The sequence below is a fragment of the Grampus griseus genome, assembly GCF_964374135.1.
Source record: "Grampus griseus genome assembly, chromosome: 2".
Taxonomy (NCBI): domain Eukaryota; kingdom Metazoa; phylum Chordata; class Mammalia; order Artiodactyla; family Delphinidae; genus Grampus; species Grampus griseus.
Genome location: NC_139018.1, coordinates 26,937,103 through 26,961,733, shown reverse-complemented (window position 1 = coordinate 26,961,733; position 24,631 = coordinate 26,937,103). Strand labels below are relative to the sequence as shown.

The 24,631-nt window shown below is 38.8% G+C and overlaps 1 protein-coding gene across 5 annotated transcripts in view; it reads left to right on the top strand.

Moving 5' to 3' along the window:
• TTLL5 (tubulin tyrosine ligase like 5) overlaps positions 1 to 24,631 on the top strand; it is a gene marked incomplete at its 3' end in the record, with an annotated part of 304,702 nt that overhangs the window by 104,573 nt on the left and 175,498 nt on the right. For all 5 annotated transcript variants that reach the window (XM_082648276.1, XM_082648272.1, XM_082648275.1 and 2 more), the window contains 8 exons: positions 4,388 to 4,545; positions 5,474 to 5,780; positions 10,310 to 10,430; positions 13,105 to 13,251; positions 14,360 to 14,463; positions 15,987 to 16,114; positions 18,622 to 18,705; positions 19,274 to 19,675. In XM_082648276.1, the coding sequence (XP_082504402.1) occupies positions 4,388 to 4,545; positions 5,474 to 5,780; positions 10,310 to 10,430; positions 13,105 to 13,251; positions 14,360 to 14,463; positions 15,987 to 16,114; positions 18,622 to 18,705; positions 19,274 to 19,675 (1,451 nt within the window). The remainder of the gene's footprint in view (positions 1 to 4,387; positions 4,546 to 5,473; positions 5,781 to 10,309; positions 10,431 to 13,104; positions 13,252 to 14,359; positions 14,464 to 15,986; positions 16,115 to 18,621; positions 18,706 to 19,273; positions 19,676 to 24,631) is intronic.

Here is a 24,631-nt window from a genome sequence, read left to right as displayed (position 1 = left end):
AAGAGGTTAAATATCTTTACTCTTAGATGACATGATCAGGTTAGTAGAAAGTTATAAGGCATACACAGAATAACTACAAGAACATTCAAGTGCACTTAGCAAGGTCTTGGGATACAAGGTCAATATACTAATATCTGTTGTTTTTTTAGTATACTAGCAGTAAATGGAAAATGAAATTTAAAATTCCATTTATAATAGCTTTTGAAAATATGAAATTCTTAGGGGTAAATTTAACAAAATATGCTCAATACCTATATATTAAAAGCTCCTAAATATTACTTAAAGAGGACTTCCCTGGTGGCAGAGTGGTTAAGAATCCGCCTGCCAATGCAGGGGACACAGGTTCGAGCCCTGGTCCGGGAAGATCCCACATGCCGCGGAGCAGCTAAGTCCGTGCGCCACAGTTACTGAGCCCGCACTCTGGAGCCCACACGCCACAACTACTGAAGCCCGTGCACCTAGAGCCCGTGCTCTGCAACAAGAGAAGCCACCGCGATGAGAAGCCTGTGCACCGCAGCAAAGAGTAGCCCCCACTCGCTGCAACTAGAGAAAGCCTGCACACAGCAATGAAGACCCAATGCAATTTAATAAATAAATTAAGAGATTAAAGAAGATCTAAATAAGTGCAGAGATATGTCATTTTCATGGATTAGAAGACTTAATATTGTAAGTATTCATTCTCCCCAAATTGATCTAAAGAATATTCTAGTAGATTTTTTTGTAGAAATTGACCTTTTTTTTTCAATGTATATGAAAATGCAAAGAGCTTAGAATATCCAAAGTAATCTTGAAGAAGACCTAGAGTACCTAGAAGAAGAAATATTATAACACTATAGTAATCAAAACTGTTGCAAATTGATCAATGGAACAGAATAAAGAGCCCAGAAATAGGCCTGCATGACTTTAAACAAAAGGCCTAAAGTAATCCAATGGGGAAAGGAAACTTTAATAAATGGGGCTGGAACTGAATATTATATTTTAAAAAGTGAACTTCAACCTCTGTCTCCCACAAAAATTAGAGGTGATCCATAGACATAAACGTAAAAGCTATTAGTCTAAAACTTTGTAAGGAAAATATCTTTGTGACTTTGGGCTTGGCAAAAGTTTTTAGACATGACACAGTAAGTAATCAGCAAAAATGAAAAAATGGTAAGTTTGATTTCCTCAAAATTAAATATTTTTGTTATAAAGACACTATTAAGAAAATTACTAGACAAGCCATAGACTGAGTGAAGATATTCATCAAACATATCTGTCAAAGGACTTGTATATAGAAAATATAACAAACTCCTACAACTAAATAATTATAAGACAATCAGCCCAGTTACAAATGGGTAAAATGCTTGGACATTTTAAAAGGAAGATATATGAATAACCAATATACTAATGAAAATGTGCTTTACAGCCTTTGTTATAAGAGAATTGCACATTAAAATCATGAGATACCACTAAACATCCAGCAGAATGGCTAAAATTGTATCAAATCATTACATTGTACACTTTAAATACCGTATAATTTTATTTGTCAATTATACCTCAATAAAACTGGAAAAAAATGGCTGACAACATCAAATAGTGAGGATGTGGAGCTCATGGAGCTCTGATAAATTGTCGCTGGCAGCATAAACTGGTACAGGCACTTTAATACTTTTTTTTTTTTTTTTTTTTTTTTTGCGGTACGCGGGCCTCTCGCTGTTGTGGCCTCTCCCGTTGCGGAGCACAGGCTCCGGACGCGCAGGCTCAGCGGCCATGGCTCACGGGCCCAGCCTTTCCGCGGCATGTGGGATCTTCCCGGACCGGGGCCCGAACCCACGTCCCCTGCATCGGCAGGCGGACTCTCAACCACTGCGCCACCAGGGAAGCCCGGTACAGGCACTTTAGAGTCTGGCAGTTTGTTAGCCTAGAAAATTCCACTCTGAGATCTTTACTCAGAAGAAATGAAAAGCATAACCACAAAATGACTTGTACAAAAATGGTCATAGCAGCTTCATTCATAATATTCCAAAACTAGAAGCAGCTTTGGTGTCCAACAATAGGGGAATAGGTGAACTGTGGATTATTCATACACTGGACTAATCCTCATCAAAAAAAAGGATCCACACTGATACTCACAACATGGATCAATCTCAAAAACATGCTGAATGAAAGACAACACAAAAGGGTTCATACTATACTATTCCATCTTTATGAAGTTCTAGGACCGGCAAACCTAACATGTGATGCAAAAATTCAGAACGGTTTCCTTTGGGAGTATGAGGGAGAGATTTACTGGGAAGGGGCATGAGAACTTTCTGAGGGGATAGCAATGTTAGAGTTTGGGTCATATAGCTCTAGGTCTCATCAGATGGACATATGGACATTTAATATTTGGATGTTTCACTGTGTGTCATTTTTAGCTCCCCCCGCCCCCCCCAAAAAAAAAGAAAAGAGAAAAAACTTTCAAAGCCCTATAAAATATTGAACTCTAGATCCTAATGATTTGAGTGTTAAAGTGTTCAGGAGTGAAGTGCACTGATGTCTTTGTGCAACTTTGAAATGCTTTAAAAATGAAGTGGACTGATGGATGGATAGAAGAAGAGAAGATTGGATATATATGTGATGAAACAAATATAGTAAGATATTCACTGTAGAAGCTGGCCAGTGGGTGTATGGATGTTCACTGTATAATTCTTTAAACCTTTCTATTTGTTTAAATATTTCATAGTAAAAGTGTAGAAAATGAAATAAAGTAGACATAGATAAAAGCTATTACAACTTATGGGGAATTCAATTGTTTATTAATTCAGAAGTATTTATGGTATGTCAGCTGCGTGCTGAGCACTCTCATAAGCATCACTGACCCAATGAGAAACAAGACAAGCGTGGGCCTTGCCTCTATAGAACTATAATTCTGTTTCTTTCCCCAGCATTCCCTACCTCCATTCCTTGTAATAGTTGTGATTTATATGTCTGTTCAGGGTTTCTTAGAAGCTTATAGTTGTTATTTTAAAATATCAGATTTGTTTTATTTTCTTTATTATTTAATTGGCCAAAAATCTATTTTCATAACTGTGTGTGTGTGTGAGGGGGTAATGTTCAGTTGTTGAGACTATGATAAACTGGGGTTGAACTATTTTTAAAGTTTATTAATTTGCCTCCCTTTTCTGCACCCCAGGACCTTCCCAGTTCTTGGTTCAATTTCCCGCTTTAGAGGGGAGGCCTTCAAAATACTTACTATCCAGTTCATCCACCCAGAAATCTCTAAAAGTCCTAACTGGACCAAAAGACACAGCCTTTCCATCATACTCAGGGACTGAAAACTCCCAGAGGAATGAGGATGAATTTCCACCTCAAAGGGAATACGCTTTGAGTTGTGAAGAGTTCACAAGAGAGAGAGTTCAGAGCCAACCAGTTAGATCTTGAGTTCTGGGTATACAGAGTTGGCTGCCTGCTTTCCGACACTAACATGGATACGTCTTTTCTGACTTAGTGACCGAGAACCCTGTCTCTCTTTTGTGACCTGGTTATCTCTGCCTGTGCTGTACTTTGCCCGGTCCTTGTGTGGATTGGGTCTGATTCCTGTCACTTAACCTAATGTATGATTTATTTTATCTAATGCCTAATGTACCTGTAGCCATTCCCTCTCCTCATCCCATTTCCCGTCCGTGATCTGATGGAATTTGGTGTTGTCCTGCATCTGCTGCCTTCCCTTGTCTGTGCCTCTGACCCTAACTCCTGACCTGTACTCAATACCTGGAGAGTCCCTGCCGCCTCTCCCCAGCTCCTCCTGTAACCAAGTACGCTCTAAGGGACGTTCCTCCTGTAGGAGCACTTGAGGCTTGGTGCGTCCCAAGGTCTTGGTGACTTTTCACGAAGATGCTTTCCCTGTGAGTCTCATTCAGCTCTGTGCTGCCATATTCACAGATTATCAGCCATTCCTCTCATCTCAACCTGTGCTAAATCTGTATTTATTAAATACTATATATGTCAAAGGAATATTTGTGTAATTCTGAGTAAGTTATAATGAATAAATAAAATAATAAGTACACCTCTAGCCATCACCAGCTTAGTGAGAATTAAAGTGTTAACCAGTATCTCTAGTCATTCTTAAGGCATAGTTGGGTAGCACTTTATGATCTCTGTACTGAATAGTCAGCCAGTATTACTGAATACTTAAAAGTACTTAAACATTGTCTTCAGATATATTTTCGTTCAGAACATTTAACAAATTCAGATAGCCCATTAGTGAAATTCTAATGTAGATTCCAGTATTCCCATTTCAAACATTTTAGAATTCACTAGAGTAACCATGCCTGGCCTGACATCATTACAGAGTCCTGTCAAACTTAGCCTTGGAATAAAGGAGAGAACTTTCTGAAGGCTCTAGCTACCATGTTTTTTCCCATAGAATTGTGGTTGATGGAGCACCGGAATTGAAGGTAGAGAGTATGAATTCAAGGGCCAAGCTGCACGCTGCTCTTTATGAGAGGAAGCTCCTGTCTCTGGAGGTGCGAAAACGTCGACGACGGAGTGGCAGATTGAGGGCAATGCGGCCAAAATACCCAGGTACCGGCTGGTGAGCTTCCACCAAGCTCTATGATCTGTGTCCTGTCAGACCGATTTAATCAGCTTCTTAATTAACACTTAATGAATCAGAACTTTCTGACCACATGCGCTTACTTTTTTTGATATAGTCTTTTTCCTCGGAAACTTGTTTCAAAAGGATAATAAGTTTTTAAACCTTCCATTCTGTGATATTTGTATTGAAGAATATCCGAAGTGCACACATTTTGGCCTTTGTTCTTACTCTTACAGCATCATTTAACTACCTGATACTTAGCTTAAGTTCAATGGAACCCAATGAGCATCATTGTTTGGGTTTTTCATGATTAGGTATGCAGTCCAGTTCATCCTTTGACATTGCTGAATTGTGTAAGTATTTTAAACATGAACAGAAAAAGGGGAATTTCTTTCTCTCCTAGAATCTCCCTTGTTACAGATCTGTTTGTCACTGACGAATTGACTTCCTTTTTCTCCCTCCTTCTCTTGTTTTTGTATCAAGCACATTAGTCACTGGGGTTTCATTGGTGAATAAAAAAGCTATGGTCCTTGTCCTCATAGACCTTCCAAGGCAGTGAAGGAGAAGGATAATGGATAAACATATGATAGAAAGATATTCCCCTGCTTATTGTACCCCCGTGAAAGATGCCCTTCTGAAAACCTCTAACACGCTATAGAGATTACTCTACGAAAAGGGTTTTTGCCTTAAGTTATGAGAGAACCATTGGTATTACCATGAGAAACATCAACTCTAATGAAGATCGTTAATAGGCTTTTAGAATATATAAGAGGGACGTGTGTATGTTGTTAATTTTGTGCATTATTTGTGGTCTGATTTAGAAGTGGGTTTTTACTGAAAAGATAAAAGGAAGGTATTGGGAGAGAGGAAAATTTAATCCTTTTTTCAGCAACATTAGTGATTCTTCGCATTTAGTGATTACCCAACCAGCTGAAATGAATGTTAAAACTGAGACAGAGAGTGAAGAGGAGGAAGAAGTTGCCTTAGACAGTGAAGATGACGAACAGGAAGCTTCCCAGGAGGAGTCTGCAGGGTCCCTCGGAGAAAATCAAGCCAAACACACAGCCTCACTGACTGTTATGGTAGAAAATTCACCCAGAGAACATGCCATGAAAGTTCCTGAATGGAATGACAAAGGTGAACAGTGCTGCAAAACCGAGACTCAGGAACCAGAGCCTAAATTTAACCTGATGCAGATTCTGCGAGATAATGGCAACCTTAGGTATGTACCTTTCCTAATTATAATAGCAAAACTGAAAACAGCTAATTTGTACTGTGTACCAGGGTATTGTGCTTGTGGCCTTAGAGCCATTTTTCATTTCTTATGCACAGGAATCCTGTGAATTAATGACTGTGATTTGATATTATTACTATCAAGGAAACTGAGCCTTAGAGAAGTTGCTTGTCCAAGGTCTAGAACTGTGATACAAACGCAGGTCTCATTGGCTCAACAAATATTTGTTGGGTTTCAGCATTAGTGACTTAAGAGGACAAGGTGACTGAGGCAGGGAGCTCAAGCAGTTCATGGCTTAGAGTGGGGACACTTAAAGAGCGGGGGCTATGACCCCAGTATGGACAAAGGGCTCTTAGGGCACAGGAAAAGGAGTGATTGGTCTTGCTCGGGAGGGCTAGAGAGACATTAGGGAAGAGGCAATATTTGAACCAGGCCTTCCCCGATAGGTAGGCTTTCCGGATTTGGGAGGTGACAGCTAAGTATGGGAGTGCTAGTAGAGGGAATAAAGGCACAGAGGGGTGATAGTACAGTCATTCATTCAGTCCCTCGACAAATATTTATTGAGCACTTGATCTATACCAGGAATTGTGCTGGGCTGTATAGTGTTACGGTGGAGACCAAACAGTCGTGGAGCCCACAGTCTAGTGGGGAAGACTGACAGTAAACAAAGAAACAAGGTAATTTCAGGCAGTAAGAAGTGCTGTGTAGACAATAAAATAGGGTGTAGTATTAGAGTGTAATTGGACAGAAAGTTTCTGTAGCTTCTGGTGCTTTGGGCATGGAGAGGTAAGCTTTAAGGTGAGTCCTAAATGATGAGAAGGAGTAAGTCATGTGAATATCAGGGAACAGAATATTCCAGGCAGACCGGCAAGTATAAGGAACCTGAAATTGGAATGAGCTTGGCAAGTTTGAGAAATACAGATTAGTGGTGTGACGTTACATGGAGAAAAGGGTGCAATAAGAAGTGAGACTAAAAAATTGGATGTCATTTGATCATAAAGTGCCATAGAGGAGCCTGGACTTTATTTCCTAGATGGATAATTTTTAAGCAGATGTGTGATATGGTCAGATATGGGGACGTATGTATATGTATAACTGATTCACTTTGTTATAAAGCAGAAACTAGCACACCATTGTAAAGCCATTATACTCCAATAAAGATGTAAAAAAAAAAAAAGAAAAGAGAGTAAATTCTGGTTGCATTGTGGGAAAGTGATTGATAAGAGGAGAACTAAGGGTAGAGAGCTGAGTTAGGGACTGTTAAAGTAGTCCGGAGCCAGGAAGATGAAGGTCCTGATCAGAGCAATGGCTATAGGAATGAAGAGAATGGGTTGGAGTTAATGAAATTTGCAAGTTAAAATTGGTAGGGCTTGGTCCCTGTAGATGCAAGAATTCCAAAGAGACTGAATTTTCCAAGTTTGGTAACTTGGTGCTGCCATCAGTCAATATAAGGAGCACAGGAGTTGGTTTCATGATAGAAAGAATGTGTTTTATTTGGGACACGGTGAGGTGGAAGTGCTCTGGGATGAAGATGATCAGTAGATAGGTGAAAATACAGCTTTGAAAGTCAGAGTTGAACAGGACTGTACAACTTCAGAGTAGATGAGCTTGTCCATTTCAGTTTAGTTCAGCAGGCATAGACAGGAGAAAAGGAAGAGAACTGAGGCCTGGGGAAAACCAGTGTTTAATAGTAAAGAGACCAAGAAGTAGCAGTTAGAGTGGTAGCTATAAAACTGGGAGGAGACAGTATAGAAAAGCTACAAGATGAGAGTTTCAAGCTATAGAGTGCCTCTGGCAGCCCAAGTTAGGATGAGACCTGAAAAGAGTCTCCTGCATTTATGACCTGGGGGTGGACTTTGTGGGTAGAAGAGAACTTGTGAGCTGAGCAAATAGGAAAGCAAGTGTGAACTAACTCTTTCAGCGAGTTTGACAATGAATGAAAGACAGGTGAGAACTCATCAGAGAGAGGGAGCAAGCTAAGAGAAAAACGATTCTGGGATTCTGGAGCTTATTTAGAGATTAGGGGAAGGCTTTGATGGTAAAAGAATTAGAGATACAGAAATGGATATATTGTCCTAAAGGAAGGTAGGAAGAGGCCAATGGAGGGGTGTCTCTTCCTGTAATGAATGCAGTAGTTAGAGGTTAAAGAGGCAGGAAGTGTAGTTATATAAGCATGATGGCCTTTAGTTTCTAAGCTAGAGGTCAGTTCTTATACTGCAAGGATGGAGGGTGATATTGGCATTTAGGGGGTTGGAGGGTAGAGTTATAGTTTGGAATGGTGCGTGGAGAATGAGAGTAGTTGCGTTAGTGGAGAGCGGAGAGGGCTCTGTCAGAAGACTTGACTCTGGCTTTTCAGTGCTTGCCAACTGGCAGTGTGACCACAGGCAAGTTAGAGAGCTTCTCTAGGCCTCAGTTTTCTTTTCGTTAGGCCAGGGTATGGGGTTAGACATAGACAGGTTTTTCAAACTGTGCTCTCTAGAGAGGAAGGAGGAGTCCACTGAATTGAAATAGAACATTTGAAAACCACTGGACTATATTCTAATGTCCTTTCCAGCAATAAAATTCTACTTAGATGTTGTAGAAATAAATTAGTTATTCATAAATCTTACGGATCTTACTTTTAAAGAGTAAATTCTTGTAATTGCAGGGTGTGTTAATGTAATAAATCAGTGGTTTTCAAACTGTGTTCCCTGGAGCTGCCCATAATTCTGTGGAGCATCTCAGTGGCTACTGAGGGATCTGGGGGTGTTCCATGGCAAGGATTCAAGGCTCCAGGCCCCAGCCCACTAGTTGTATATTTTTGTATACTGAGGATCTCCATAGGCTTTTATTTTTTTTAAATAGATTTCTTTGGTGTAAATTATTCTATTATTTTGGTTTGTCAGTTACAGATTACTAGCTGACCAATGTGTTCAATACCTTAGGGACAACCTCAGGATTAACATCCCACAGATCTCTAGTAAGATTTTTAGAGATGGAAAACTCAGTTCTTGTTCGTTTGATTTACAACAGTGATTTGCAACAAAAGGTTGATTGAAATCTCAACTTCCAAGCAGTAATTCCCTTATCCAAAAGACCTTCATATTTTAATATTAGGGAAATAGTCAATAAAATTGGGTATTTTGCTACATTTGGAGGTGTCTGAAACGTGCCATTTTTAACTCACTTTATTGCAAGTGAATTTGTTGACCAAAATGGAGAGTCTTTTTTCATTTATTTTGACCTGAAAATAATTAGCTTATGGGAATGGTTGAGGGGAAAGTGTATATGGTCTCCAGAACAAGGATTTTAAGTGTTCTTCTTGATGAAAAACATTTGAAAATATAAATTTCAAAATCATGTTGTGCTCCCATAAACTATTCCTGTTAATAACAAAGATGTAGCCTTATATTTCATACTCTGAAGAGCTTGAAAAGCAAATCTACTCCCCAACCTGACTCCTCTCCCTTCCAGCACACACATAGAAGATAGATGTAGACCCTCCTAGGATTTCCAGTTTACTCTGGACAAGTCCTTCGTCCTAACCTTGGGGGAACAGTGAGTAGAAAGCATTCAGTGATTGCATGTGTGAGGATTGTAAACAAAGTTTGTGTTGGGCCCTAATCTTCGCTGATGTAATTTTGGCTAGCATGTCAGAAGGCCAAGCAGCTGAAGTAACTACAGTCTCTCCTGAAAGAAAACAGATCGGCTGCAGTTAGCAGCCGAAGTGAAAGTCATCAGTGTTTCTCTGGTACTCCTGTCTTCTAAATGATAGCTTGATCAGATTTCCTTGTTTCCAACCTAGACCACCAAGCAGAAATCAGCTGGCTTCTTCACTGATGTTGCTGAGGTGCTTTTTACTATATGTGTGGACTTCTTTTTCCCCCTGAACATCTGGGCTCATCCTAGCCGGTCAGTGCATCTATGCCAAACTCCGTTGGACCTCACTCATTTGTTCTGGGCTCCAGCCACTCCCGTCTTGTAGTTGAGAAAAGCCTGACCTTAAATTTGGTCCCAAAGTTCCTTTGTAGGATTTATCTGTTTCCTGCTTTGGAGGCTTTTGCACACCAGAAATTAGTTGCTATAGCAAAAGCCATACTTTTATACTAACTGATAAGTATGTTTTTAAGGGCTTCCAAGGCAGAAAAACCTTTCTGTATCAATACAAAGGTTCTTGTGAAAATTCGGTACTTTTCCTGTCCATTTCCCCGAGAAAGTTGTTTAAAAGTTCCAAGAGATAAGGTATAAGAGTAGGAAACATGATTCTCTATTCTTGCTTGATTTCCCCCCTGCCCCCCACCCCATGGTAATAATGAGAAAATAAGTAGGATTCTCCATCTCTGATTCTTTAAATAGAAAAAAAGAAATCTCATGTACTGGGTAGAAGGAATCTTTACTCAGTGACTGTATGATGGGCTTCATTTTTCTTAGCCATCCTAATAGAAGGATCCTCAAAGGCCACTTTGAGAGAGGCAAGCACACATTTGGTAGGTGCACCATTCTGTCTCATAACGGTATGTTGTTTTGGATTTCTGTAGCAAAGTGCAGGCCCGAATAGCATTCTCTGCCTATCTCCAGCATGTTCAAATCCGACTGATGAAAGACAGTGGAGGTCAAACGTTCAGTGCCAGTTGGGCTGCCAAAGAAGATGAACAGATGGTGAGGCTCTTCTTGTTGGAACCTTTTTACTTTCTCTTACTCTCCCTCCCTCCCTCCCTCCCTCCCTCCCTCCCTTCCTTCCTTCCTTACTTCCTTACTTCCTTCTTTTCTTTTTTTTCCTATACTAAGATAAAGAACAGTATACTTGTGGTGAAAGAATTATTCCACAGTACAGCTTGCAGATTTCTCTTACTTTTCTGTGAAGTGAATCTTGGATCTGGAGCCATGTTCATCACAGTATGTGTTGAGGGCATTAATTTACTTCATTCAGAAAATGGAAATTGATTGCTTATTAGATGTCAGGCCTGTGCAAAGCCCTAGAAAGGAATAACGATTTGCAGAGTCCTTTCTCAAGCAGCTTCACATTTTATTAATTCTTTGATATAGGCACTGTCATCTCCATTTGCAGATGAGGAAACAAAGACCTAGAGGAAGGGGGTAACTTGCCTGTTGTCCTGTAGCTCATACTTGCTGAAACTGGAACTTAAACTCAAATGTTGCAATTGCACATTATTTGCTCTTGCACTATTTCCATGGGTCATAAGGCATTTATTTTCTGTCCTGGGGGGTCAAGTTAGCTCTTTGAAAATCAACACTTTATCATGGGCCCTCTGAGAATGTACCATCCTCCATTTTAACGTTTTTTTCTTTACTAGTTGTCACTTTATAAAAGTCTTAGATTACTGGAAACAAACTTGTGTAATAATTTTTACTGTATATTGATCATTCGAACCTGCCTAAAATTTAATATACTAGCAATGTTTTTCTTTTTGGATCAGAATGACAGGGAGCTTCAAGCTCTTTGGTAAGGTCAACGCATATAGAAGAAGCCACAGCCCTTCCTTAGGCTTTTTAACCACAGGAATCTGTCACTGAAAAGAGAAGGACCATTAAGTCTGAGAAAGCTGCATTCTTTGTCCAGCTCAATGGTGATCCTACTGTAATTTTCAGTTCTCCACATATAAGAGGCGTACAATATGCTGGGCGTATTATAAAAGCATGATGGATATCCCAGAAAACAACTTGTGAATTTAAAGTAGCCAATACAACCCAGAGATAAAACCTTGTGTGTTGTGAGTAATTTTTCAACCATCAATGGAAAATGTTAGCTCTGCTCTTTCCAAGTGGAAAATTGAAACTGCCTTTTTGAGAGTCAGTTTGTCTGCTTCACTGTGAAAAAATAATATTTTAATATAACAGCTTAAACCAGCCTATAGTAAAGACAGCAGGGTAGACCTATGAAATCCAACCCTCTGGTTATGAGACTGTTTCTTTATGTTGGAGTAAATTGTCACCAAAGGACAGTGAACCAAAATCAAATTCAAGAAGAAAAAAATAGCTCAGAAGAGAATAACTATTGCAACTGCTGACTTGGGATTCACACAGGATTTCTATGGGGCTTTTTATAAGAATATTTAGGATCATCACTGCAGAACTTAGTATCAGTTGTGTGCATTCCTGTTTGAAAATCTATCTAAACAACAAACCCTAAGGCATTACCTGATGATTGTGGCAGTGATCTTGTTTATGAGGAAGGTGAGTGTAGAATTGCCTTCTCTGATCCAAGTTAGGTTTAGAGCTTCTTTATCACGTAATTCACAGAAGGCACATCGACAGAAGTTCCCCAAATCCATCATCTTCAGGCAATTTTACTATGTTTGGGGGTTGGGTGCGGGGAACTACTATCTTTAAGGCCCTTGGCCCTGCAAGAATCTCTCTTTGAAGCATTTGTGATGTTATGAATGATCTGATTGGTATCTGTTCAGATTTCAAAATCCTTTGCCCCATCTCAAGTGAGATGTATCCCTGCTACCCCTTAATGACCTTTCACTATGCCCTCTTTGCCAACCCCCAACTCTAAAAGCATCCTTATTCTTGGGGAAGAAAAAATAAATAAAAAGCTATCGCCTTGCAAGCCTGGTAACAGTTCTTTCTTTCCTTTAGTCACTAAACTTTTTAAATCAGTAGTTTCTGCTCTTCACCTGTATTCTTCAGTATCCATTCGTTTCTTAACCTCTACTTTCTGTCGCCTTTACTCTGCTGAAAGTGGTTGTGGTCCTTTCCTGCTCCAGCCTCTTGGAAACTGTGACATGGGAGCCTTCCTCCCTTGGCTTGCATGACACTGTTTTCTCCCGTGTTTCTTTCTACATTTCTGATGTTTCTGTCATGGTTTGTTGTGGTGGTTGTTTGTTTTTTTCTGATTCTTCCTCCTCTTTCCGACCTCTGAGTGTCAGTATTTCTGTATTCTTTCTCTCCCTTCTCACCTTTGATGACTTGATCCATGGTTTTAGTTTCCTCTACCTATTACTTTCCCTAAGTATCTCTCTCTGACCACCCTATTGGAAGTGATAGCTGCACTTTGAATTATTATAGTACTATGTATATATGAATTGTACTTTTACAGCTGCTACTTTATTACATAGTTATTTGCACACATACTTGATTTTGATTTTCCCACTGCCAGCTTGTTAAAGGAAGAGGATATGTTTGTTTCATTTTGTTCGTGTCTTACTGTGTCCTTGCTATACCTAGTATGTTTGCTCTGGGTCTTATTTGTTGAAGTGTATAGTATACCTCTTCTTATCTCTCTATTGTGTAATCCCCTTGTAGCTTGTCTTCTGTTGCTTAAGCACAATGCCTTCTTTTTTTCCCCCAATGACTCTTTAATTTATAGGAGCTAGTGGTTCGTTTCCTCAAGCGCGCATCAAGTAACCTCCAGCACTCACTGAGGATGGTATTACCCAGTCGGAGACTGGCACTTCTGGAGCGCAGAAGAATCCTGGCCCACCACCTGGGTGAATTTATCATTGTGTACAACAAGGTAGGTGGTTCATCTGTTAGTCTTGTGCTTTGGATCGCCACGCACTGTCAGAAACAGGCTAGAAGCCTTTGTCCAGCTGAGTGGAGAGGTTCTTCTTCCCTTTTAGCATTATCACGTGCTTTGTGGGACGTTATGGGGAGCAGGACGTCACTCCCTAACCAGCTGGTCTGAAAAGCTACTTTTGACTACTTGTGAAGGCCCAGGGGCCGTAGTTCAGTCTCATCCAAAGGCACATTCCTTTTGAGTGCTGTTGCACCTGAGATGAATCCTGGGCTATGTGAATTTGCATTGTCGTTATTGTGCCTGGAGACAGTGGTGAATTGACTATTTGAGAGCAAATTTGAACTGTGGATTTAATACAGAGACACAGTCTTCCTTCCTGAGTGAGTTACACTTTGTTCTCTAGAACATTTTAGATAGTGACTTCATTTTACAACCAAGCCCAGAAAATAGACTATTTAGTGAGAATAGTCTGCAAAGCACCTTTTATCCAAGGGTCATAGAATGCTTTAGAAATGTCATTTTGGGGTGGGGGGAGCGGGGAACATGGTCATTTTTCAGAAAGGAAAGCTGAGGTCTGGAAATTTAAATAGCTTTTGTGAAATGTGTGGAATGGTCGGTACAGTATCAACACATCAAATCCATAGCTACATAGCTACTCCAGCTCTGTTGAGAATTTTGGGACAACTTACATAAGTAAAGAATTTACTCAATTTGCATACTACTATAGGAGTATCTTCCAAGACCTATCTTTCCTCTCCCTAACTGTAACAAAATACAGTGTCTCTGTTGTCATTCTATTAAAGCTTCAAGTGTGACCACAGACATTACCAAGCTCTTTTTTCACTGGGCTACCTGAGTAAAAAGTAAAAACATGATAAAAATTTATATTTATTATGCAACTCTTACTTGGAAACTCTAAAATGTTTCATGAAATAATGACAGAAAATAATATATCAGATTTATAGGTGGCAAAAGTACATGGAGGAATTAAATGTCTTTACTATAAAGACAAATTAACCCAAGGGTAATGAAACCAGACGATGAAGTATGCATTTATCAGGAGTCAGTTTTATCTTGTTTTTCTGTGGGGTTGGGGACTGGATAGGAAACAGAACAAATGGCTGGAAAGAAATCGAAGAAGAAACTTGAGGAAGAAGAGGAAGATGGGGTGAATACGGAAAACTTTCAGGAGTTCATCAGACAAGCAAGGTACAAGACATTCTTAATAAAAAGTATCTTATTCTGCCTTCCACACTGCCCCATTGATTCCCAGTAGCCCCTTGTTTCTAACATATGGATGTGAATAAAATCACTCTTAGAAGGAGAAGAAGGGTTTCATAGGCTTGATCTCTCTATATCTCAGCCAATTATTGGCTGTTGTCATGGTTTTAGTTATCAAAACACTGCTGCTGGGCATCTGGGCTGTATTTCTAGACAGCTTCAAAGTACACACCACTCTAAGGGCTGAGGGAGCACTTCGGAAAGCTGAAGTTAGAGGTGTCTAGTGTTTACTGGATCTGAATTTAGCCCTGACCTACTGATGCAGTGGAGATGACTACATTTTGCCTACGTTGAGTGGCTTGAGGAATGGGCAGTTTCTCAGCACTGTAAGGGTTACGCCTAATGGATATAAAAGAAAACAAGTCCTTCATGCTTAAGGTTAGCTTTTAGGGGTTGAAAAATCTCAGCATTCAGCTCTCTATCTTGATCCAATTAGCCAGGCCATTCTTTGCTACTTTGGAGGCCTTGGGGTTTACTCTGAGATCCATAGGAGCAGTTTCCAAGGTTGTCGTTACAGTGTATTCTGAAGATAGGATACAGGTTCTTTGTAATATTGCAGGAATATTTTGCTTATTTGAAGGCCACTTATCTGGAACATAGCCAGGCTCCAGGAAAAAAATGCAAAAGGCCGTTGAGGAGCTGCTACAGATTTTACAAAATCCATCATAGTATGTTTACTGGAAGAATTCTATGGGCCCTCATCTGTTTCCTTACACTTTCCATTTTGTGGGTGTTCGTAAAAAGTGCATATCATTTCAATATTTGAAGTGACCTAGAGACCATCTGGTTCAGTTTCCACTGTATAGATGGTTAGGGAAATCTTCCTTGGTTACGCTGGTGAGTTTCCGTATTTATGACAAAGTGGCTTCTTTAGTGAATATACTCCAATTATCTGGAAGTGGGGTGGACAAACTGCCAAGGACCAGATAATAAATGTTTCAGACTTTGTGAGCTACATGTGGTCTTTATAGCATACTCTTCTTTAAAAATATGAAAACCGTTCTTAGCTGGGAGCCATACAAAAACAGCCTGCTGGTCAGGGTTGGCCCACTGTCTGTAGTTGGTTGACCCCTGATTTAGAACATGGCTGTCCAATAGAACTTTCTGTGTTGTAGCTACTGAGTACTTGAAATGTGGCTAGTGTAACCAAGGAACTGAATCTTTAATTTTAATTCATTTAAATCTAAATAGTCACATATGACTAGTGGCTACTATATTGGACAGTGCAGATGTAGAATATTCACTGTGGAATGAATAAAACCTTGTCATGCTTTAAATTTTTCAGACTGCTTCATTTATATTTCTTTTTTACCATCTATTAATAGGGAGTTTCCAGCTTGTGCTTTTCATTTTCCCCTTCTTCAGCTTACTCCATTTTCATAATAAAATCTGGTAGAAAGATTTTCCAGAACACCTTCCCCTTCTAACCATACTTTCTCTCCCCATTTCAGTGAGGCTGAACTGGAGGAGGTGTTGACTTTTTATACACAAAAAAACAAGTCTGCAAGTGTCTTCCTGGGGACTCACTCAAAAAGTTCTAAAAACAGCAACAGTTTTTCTGATAGCGGGGCAAAGGGTGGTAAGTATATTGGTTAATTAATGAAAAATAAGAAGAACAAGTGAAAAAATGAGACGTGCAAAGGGGAACCAAAAATAATATGTTGCCTAAGCACTAATAGACTCCAAGGTGGTAAAGTTTTGCAGTGTGTGGGTAGGGGATGAGGAGGCCTTATGTTTTTGTCCTAAAAGCGCAAGAGGGACGTGGTCTAATTTTTTTTTTCATGAAAATTAACATCAGAGAGCTGTTTTCAAGACAAGCTAATAATACCTAACAGTTAGTGAGCGCTCATATTACTGTCTACTGGACATGATCTTATTTTTTTACTTCCAAAAACCAGATGGAGCAGGTGCTATTATAAAACTTCTCTACAGATGAGGGAACAGAGCTGAAAGAGACAGAGTAACTTGCCCAAGGGTGCCCTGCACCATACAGTGGAACAGGAATCTGAACTTTACTCTACCTGACTCAAAGCTTGTGCTCTTAGTCTCTGTTCTTCTGCCTCTCCTAATGATTATTTCTCACTCCTGTTAAATTTTTTGGTTCCTCCAGCTCATCACCATTTGCATTTGGGGTAGGAGAATTCTTTGTTGTGTGGGACTATTCCATACCTGGTGGAATGTCTAATATCCATAGTCCCAAGCCCTAAATGTCACCATCTTCCTTCAGTCATTGTGATAACCCAATGTTCCCATGCATTTCAAAAATTTGTCACTGCTGGGGAACTCCATGATTGGGGATTTGGAATTGATGTGGACCAAACTATCTAGTTCATGTCATATGATCAAAAAATAGCAGCAATACTCAGTTATAAACAAAGTTTGTGCTTCAAGTGTAAGATTCATTTAAAATCTAGATGGAAGCATAAGACATAGATAATATACTAATTTTGTAGTATGCTAACCCCTAGATTCAAAGATGTAGATTTCTTTGCTACTCTTAAGGCTATCATAGTCTAATGTGGAAAGAGCTGGGGATATCGGTCATTTAAAATGTAGAGTGAGTTTTCCCAAGGAAACGGTGTTACTGTTTTAATAACTGATTAGCTTCAGAGGTTAGTCTACAAAAGCCTATTTAGCTCACTGTACACTTAAAGTATTGTATTAGTAGAAATACTTCTGAGTCCAGCCCTCTTCTTTGAGCTTTCCTAACGTATCTAAGTTCTAAAGCTAGTTTGTTTATCCGTTCATTCATTCCTTCTACATATTTTTAATGAACACCTATCATGTGTCAGACATGGTGATAGTTGCTAGAGATACAGGGACCAGGACTGTCACAATTCTTGACTTTATAAGATTTATTGTCTGCTGGATGAACTTGGGTGAGTAAATACAGGAAGAAGGTTGGTAGGATCTCTGAAAAGACCCTCTAACAGTGTTGAGAAAGGGAGGCTGAGGAGTTTTTGTAATGAGGTTGGGGTAGGGAGAAGTGTGCTAGGCAGGTGAAGTCCTAGCTTGGCATTCAGGTAGTATCTTCTCCCCTGGTAGTAATGGAGAAGCCCTAACAGCACGTACTAGCAGCACCTGTTTGTACAGATGCGTCCTCGGAAATTCTGGGCTTCATGTGTTAAGGGCTACCTTTACATAATAATGTCTGTACCTAGCAATACCAATCAAGAATAACTAGAGGGGCAGTAGGAAGGCCTCAATCAAGGGAACAACAGTATGACATTTGGTAGTATCTGGACTTGTTAAAAACATGAGCAAACAAATGTGTGACAGTATTACCTGTGCTGGTGGTGATGGACAGAAGAGAATTCATATGTCCTTATTCTTTCATTCTGAAAGATGATCTGTAAAATGGCCTGTCTTAAGTTTTTGTATGACCCTGGCCCTTGAGAAAGATTTTTGGAATATTTCTCTAAGTATATGATTAGCTCTGGCTGTTCTGTTTCAAAATTCTGTAGTAGAAAAAAAACCTAATTTATTACGGTGGAAATTTATTTTATTAGAGTGATTTTGTTATTGAATATACTGATCAGTCAGTCTAATAAGCAAACTCACTCAGCTTATTCAAGTAAAACCAAGGAGATTAAGATACAGAGCTGTTGTGGTAAACAGGTATCTTGCCAACAAACACTGGGGCTGTTCTTTCTATCTCTTGGCAGTTGCCTGGTCCATATATATTACGACTTCTTTGTTCCACTGTGTACCGCCGACCAGTTTGGTCTCTTAGCTCCCCAAGTCTGAATTCTTGACAGAGGCATCTTACTGCCCTTACTCATTTTCTTTCCCAGGCATGTTCTAGCTTGTTGGCAGTCCATGGATGGCTGCCCTGGGTTTTGGTATCTTTTCCTGATTCAGTCAGCTGGAGCTGGGGTTAGGACTAGTTGGGAATCATTTGGTTGGTGTCCCACTCAACAGGGCTGTGAGCGTGGCCATCCTTGGAAAAGTGTGGTGAGAAATGCAATGGTTCCTAGCATTGATTACTAGTTGTGTTATATTTTGGAAACAAAATTATGTGTAGAACAATGCTGTAGCATTTGATTAGTAACAGAGCCTAAGCTCAGTATTTATTTCTTATTTCAGATCACCCTGAAACGATGGAAGAAGTGAAAATAAAGCAGCCCAAGCAGCAACAAGCAACGGAAATTCACTCTGATAAATTATCTCGTGAGTGACTTCAAACCTACATAGATTTGCTGCTCTCTGATAAATCTCTAAATGAAAAAATGTCATCAGATATTAAATGATTTTCGGGCGTGTGACATTACTCCAAAAAGCTCCTTTTCTTTGTTTTTCCTTTTCCCTTAGAATTTCCTTTTGTCTACTCATAGCCTATTATCCTTCCAAGGAATTGCTCACTTTCTTAATGTTTAAAATTCTGAGCACTTTTTTTTCTAGAACGGTGAAAATCAGAGGGAGAGGAGTTAGCTGTCATTACCAGAAACTTTGTCCTGAGGCCCTAACGTTTGTAAAGCACCTGCTCTGGTTGATGGAGGTAGTCCCAATACCAGCTTTCAGAAGGGACTAAAAATAAACTGTTTCCATTGCCACATTGTCTCAGTGTGCAGTATTCATTAGGTTCATGATGAATCTCCCTAAAGTTTGTATTTTTCATTATGTCTGTTTCATGCTAAGATTATTTTGATGTTTAAAAATGTTTGCTTCATGTTTACATACAGAATTTACATTAATTTTTCCTAAAATGATCTGTTTTTGTTTGGTTTTGTTTTAACAGGTTTTACCACTTCAGCAGAAAAAGAGGCTAAATTAGTCTATACCAGTTCTTCCTCTACTTCTTTCTCTGGTCCTGCTGCTACTCCTCTGCAGAAAATTCCCAACACCCATTTGTCATCTGTTATTACCACCTCTGACCTCTCACCAGGGCCAGGCCACCATTCTTCTTTATCTCAGATTCCTCCAGCTATCCCCAGCATGGCTCACCAGCCAGCAATTCTACTGAGCACAGTCCCTGGCAGTGCTTCTCCCTCCATCCATCCTGGGACACAGAACATACTGAGCCCCGCCGGCCTGCCGCACTGTCGATCAGGCAGTTACACCATTGGCCCCTTTTCCTCTTTCCAAAGTGCTGCGCACATCTATAGCCAGAAACTGTCTCGTCCCTCTTCAGCAAAGGCAGGTGAGTGAGAGAATGAAAGGCACTCCACAATGTCAGCTTCTCCCCAGCCCCAGTTAAAAAAGAATGCCATCTCTTCCCGTTGGCTTTTCTTTTGAAAGGTAAAGGGACACAGGGTGCATAGTTCTGATGTGACTAAGGAAGAGTCTTGCATTTGGTCCAGTAGCACTCATTCACTGGTAAGAAAATGAAACAACTTCTTTTAGGTGCTGGGGGTAAAGAAATGAGTAAGACAAGGCTTCTATTTACTGGGAGCTTACTGCATAGTCAAGAGATAATTGTGATATTTGTCTTTTTACTGTTGAGTTGTAAGTGTTCTTTATATATTCTGGGTACAAGTCCCTTGCCAGATGCATGATTTAGAAGTATTTTCTCTCATTCTGTTGAGTATGTTTTTCCTAAGAATTTTATAGTTTAGGTCTTTTATCCATTTTGATATAATTTTTGTATATGGTGTGGCATAAAGGTCTTAACATCTCTTTTTTTGCATGTAGTTATTCAGTTGTCCCAGCACCTTTTGTTGAAAGACTGTTATTTTCCTGTTGAATTGTCTTGGCACTCTTGTCAAAAATCATTTAATCTTAAGTGTAAGGGTTTACTTCTGGAGTCTCAATTCTATTCCACTGATCTGTATATCTGCCCTTATGTGAGTACCACATTGTCTTCATTACTATAGCATTGTAGTAAGTTTTGAAATCACCAAGGGTGATTCTTCCATCTTTGTTCTTCTTTTTCATATTGTTTAGGCTATTCTGGATCCCTTGCATTTTCGTATGAACCTTAGGATCAGCTTGTCAATTTTTGCAAAAATAGGCAGATGGAATTTTGATAGGGATTGTGTTGAATTTGTAGATTAGCGAGTATCTTAACATTGGCCAGATTTTTAAACACCTGAGTAATATCCACGTTAAGGTGAGTTACAGTTAAGCTATGTTTTATAAGTAGCCAATCTATATGTCTTAATCATTGTCTGATTTCAAATGAAATGGATATAGTAATATGGAGCTTGAATCAGAGATATGAAAGGGTCTACTTTAATAAGTCATCATATGAATATGTACGTATATATGTATTAGTGCTAATTCTGAGTGATTATTCTTATGATTTAATCTTCTAAAATCAATAATAATTATGCTCTGGTTTAAATTTTTTCTCCCATGTGAGAGAAATTCAGTAAGGTCAGTGTCTCCAGTACCTTGTGGCTGTCATCAGAACTTCTTTTTTAAACCTTCCTTTTTTTCATACCTATCGCAGAGGAGGATAAGGAACGGAAGAAGCTAGTCAGTTCAAAAATATTTCCTAATTTCCGTTGTGATTTCTTTCTTGACCCATGGATTGTTTATAAGTATATTGTTTAATCTTCACATAGTTGGCATTCTCTATTTTTTGTGATTGCTTTTCAGCTTATTTCCACTGTGGTCAAAGAACATATTCTGAATGGCTTAAACAGCAGTAGACAACAATATATAGTTGGCAACAGTATACTTGACAACAATAATATCCTATAAGTGATTGGAGTCAAATTTTTCTGTGGTCATTGAATAGTTTGGGGATGAGATTAAGATGTCATTTATTTATTTATTTATTTATTTTTTCGGTACGTGGGCCTCTCACTGTTGTGGCCTCTCCCCCTGCGGAGCACAGGCTCCGGACGCGCAGGCCCAGCGGCCATGGCTCACGGGCGCAGCCGCTCTGTGGCATGTGGGATCCTCCCAGACCGGGACACGAACCCGTGTCCCCTGCATCGGCAGGCGGACCCCCAACCACTGCGCCACCAGGGAAGCCCAAGATGTTATTTTGAATTTAGACTTTTTCAAGATAAATATACAGTATCAAGTTTCAAAGGTCACCACTGAAAAAATTAAAATATGGAAATTTAAACATGTGGGAAGAAGAAAAATGGATCGGGTCGGGGGAAACACCCACAAACATAGAAGCACACAAGTGCAAAGCTTAGAAAATGCAAGAAATGGAAGCTTGAAAGATGGTAAACCAAGTCCTAATATATCAAGAATCAAATAAATATAAATGGGCTGAACTTGTTAGAAGAGTGTCAGATTGAATTTTTTAAAAATCTAACTGTATGTTGTTTACCAACGAAAGACATATATAAAGATAAGGACGTAGAATGGTTGAAAGTAAAAGGATGAAGAAAGAAATACCATGTAAATACCAACCAGAATAAAGGTGGTGCTAATATATGCTAACTTAATTTAGTGTATATTAGCTTATATTAGGCTTTAAGAGAGAAAATTTTCCTAACAGATACAGAGAGTAATTACATAAAACAGAAAGTTTAGTTCAGCAGAAAGATAAAACAGTTCTAAGTGCAGCTAACAAAATAACCTCCAAATAAATAAAACAAAAATTGATACAACTAATGAGGAATCTACAAATCTACTGTCTTAGTGGGAGATTTCCACATATTTCTGTCCAATACTAGTAGATACACAGATTTTGTAAATCAGCAAAGATAAAGACAATTTGAACAAGATGATAACTTTATCTATTGCTCATTCATAATACTCTGTACCCAATAATTAGAGAAAACACCTTCTTAAGCACACATGATACGTTTATAATAAACAGTCATGTCCTACATCATAAGACAACAGATTTCAGAGTTGGTATCATATACAGCCACATTCTCTGTCCATACTGCAATTAAATTGAATGTCGACAGCAACGATACATAACAAATCCTTATATATTTAAAAATTTAAAAGAGTTCAGAGAAGAGATCATAATGGAAATAAATGTAAAACTATTAGAATTGAAAGACAGTGAAAAAACTTCATGTTCAGATGTGTGGAGAGCAATGAAAAACAGTATTTGGAGGGAAATTTACTGCCTTAAATACTTATATTTGAAAAGAAGAAAGGCTAAAAATTAATGTGCTAAATATCTATTTCAGATGTTATAAAAACAGCAATATTACAAATCTAAATAAAGGAGAAAGAGAGATAAGAGTAAAAATAAAAATCAAAGACAAGAGTAAAAATTACAGAATTCAAAAATAAGGTACCGTAGAGAAAATATCAGAGCCAAAATTTCTTTGAAGAGCCTAAGAAGGTGGACAAACCTCTGGTGAGACCGATCAGGAAAAGAGAGAAGATATGGATAAATAATGTAAGGAATGAAAAGCAGACAGAAAATACAAATTTAGCATAGGTGACAAAAATATTAGAATACTGTTAACCACTTTATTCCAATAAAATTGAAAACCTATGCAAAGTGGATAATGCCTACAAAAGTAAGTAAAATTGGTTCAAGAAGATGAAGAGGGACTTCCCTGGTGGTCCAGTGGTTAAGACTCTGCGTTCCCAATGCAGGGGGTCCGGGTTCGATCCCTGGTCAGGGAACTAGATCCCTCATGCATGCCGCAACTAAGATCCTGCATGCTGCAACTAAAAAGATCCTGCACACGGCAATGAAGATCCCGCGTGCCCCGACTAAGACCTGGCTCAGCCAAATAAATAATAAATAAATAAATTTTTTTAAGAAAAGAAAAAATTTATTAAAAAATAAAAGATGAAGAAAGCCTGAATGGTCCTATAACTATTAAAATAAGTTATACAGTAGTTAAAAAATCTCACAAAGAAAACTTGAGGCCCAGATGGTTTTATAGATAAGTTTTGACAATCTTTCAAGGGGAGGATAATTCCAATCTTAAACTCTTCTAGAGCATGGAAAAAGAGACAACAGTAATAACTCTGTGTGGCTAGTTTAATCTTGATAACAAAACCAATTAAGGACAGTATTAGAGAGGGAAATTATAGATCAGCTTCATTTATGAACACCAATGCAAAAATTCTAATCAAAATATGAGCCAGCCACATCTAGCACTATATGAGAGAGATTAGATCCCATGAACAAGTTTATCCAAGGAATACAGAAGGGGGTTAACAGAAAATCTATAAATGTCGTTTGTCACATCAGCAGATTGAAGGAGAAAAACTGTATTTATCCTCTTAGTAGATGCAGAAAAAGAATTTGGTAAAATTCTGTACTCGTTCATGATAATAACTCTCAGCATACTAGGAAGAGAAGGAAACCCTCTTTATTGAAAATGGGTGTCTGCCAAAATCTCACAAGAGATATCAGTGTAAATGGGGAAATGTCGAAAGCATTCCTTCTAAGGTTAAGAGCAAGAAGAGGATGCCCACTGACATTTCTTCTACTCAGTGTTTTACTGGAGGTCAAGAGCCAGTATAATAAAACAAGAAAAAGAAATTAAAAGCATAAGGATCAAAAGGGAGGAAATAAAATTTATTTATTTGCAGATAATACATTATCTACATAGAAAACTGAAAATAAGCTACAGATACACTTGTGGCATTAAGTGCATTCACATTGTTGTACAACCACATCACCAAGAGAACAACATGCATAAAAATGATAAGCTATCTAGGGATAAATTTAGGAAAGACTTTTATAAGGAAATTTTATAAGACTTCGTTTAGAGACAGAGAAAACCTAAATAAATGAATAAATAGGATGTGCATGGATAGGAAGACTTAATATCATAAATGTTTCAGTTCTCATCAAATTGATCTCTGGATTCAATACAGGTTCCAACCAAAATCTCAAGTTTTGTTGTTGTACTTGACAAGCCAATTCTAAAATGATAATGGATAGGCAAAAGACCAAGGATAGTGAGAACTCACTGAAGAAGAGAAAAGGGTGGAGGAGTATCTTATTAAGAATATAAAGATATGATCATTAAGAAAATATAGTATCTGAAAAGGTACAAAGTGACCAGTGGAGCAGAATAGAAAGTTGGAAGCAATCATACAGATAGATGAAAGTTTGATATATGACAGATGGCATTGCAGATAGTGGAAAAGGATGCATTTCTCAATAAATGCTTCTGGGATAATTGGTTATCCATACAGGAAGAAAAGTGAAATTAGATCTCAGCCTCATACTATCCATGTAATCAATTTCAGGTGCAAAACT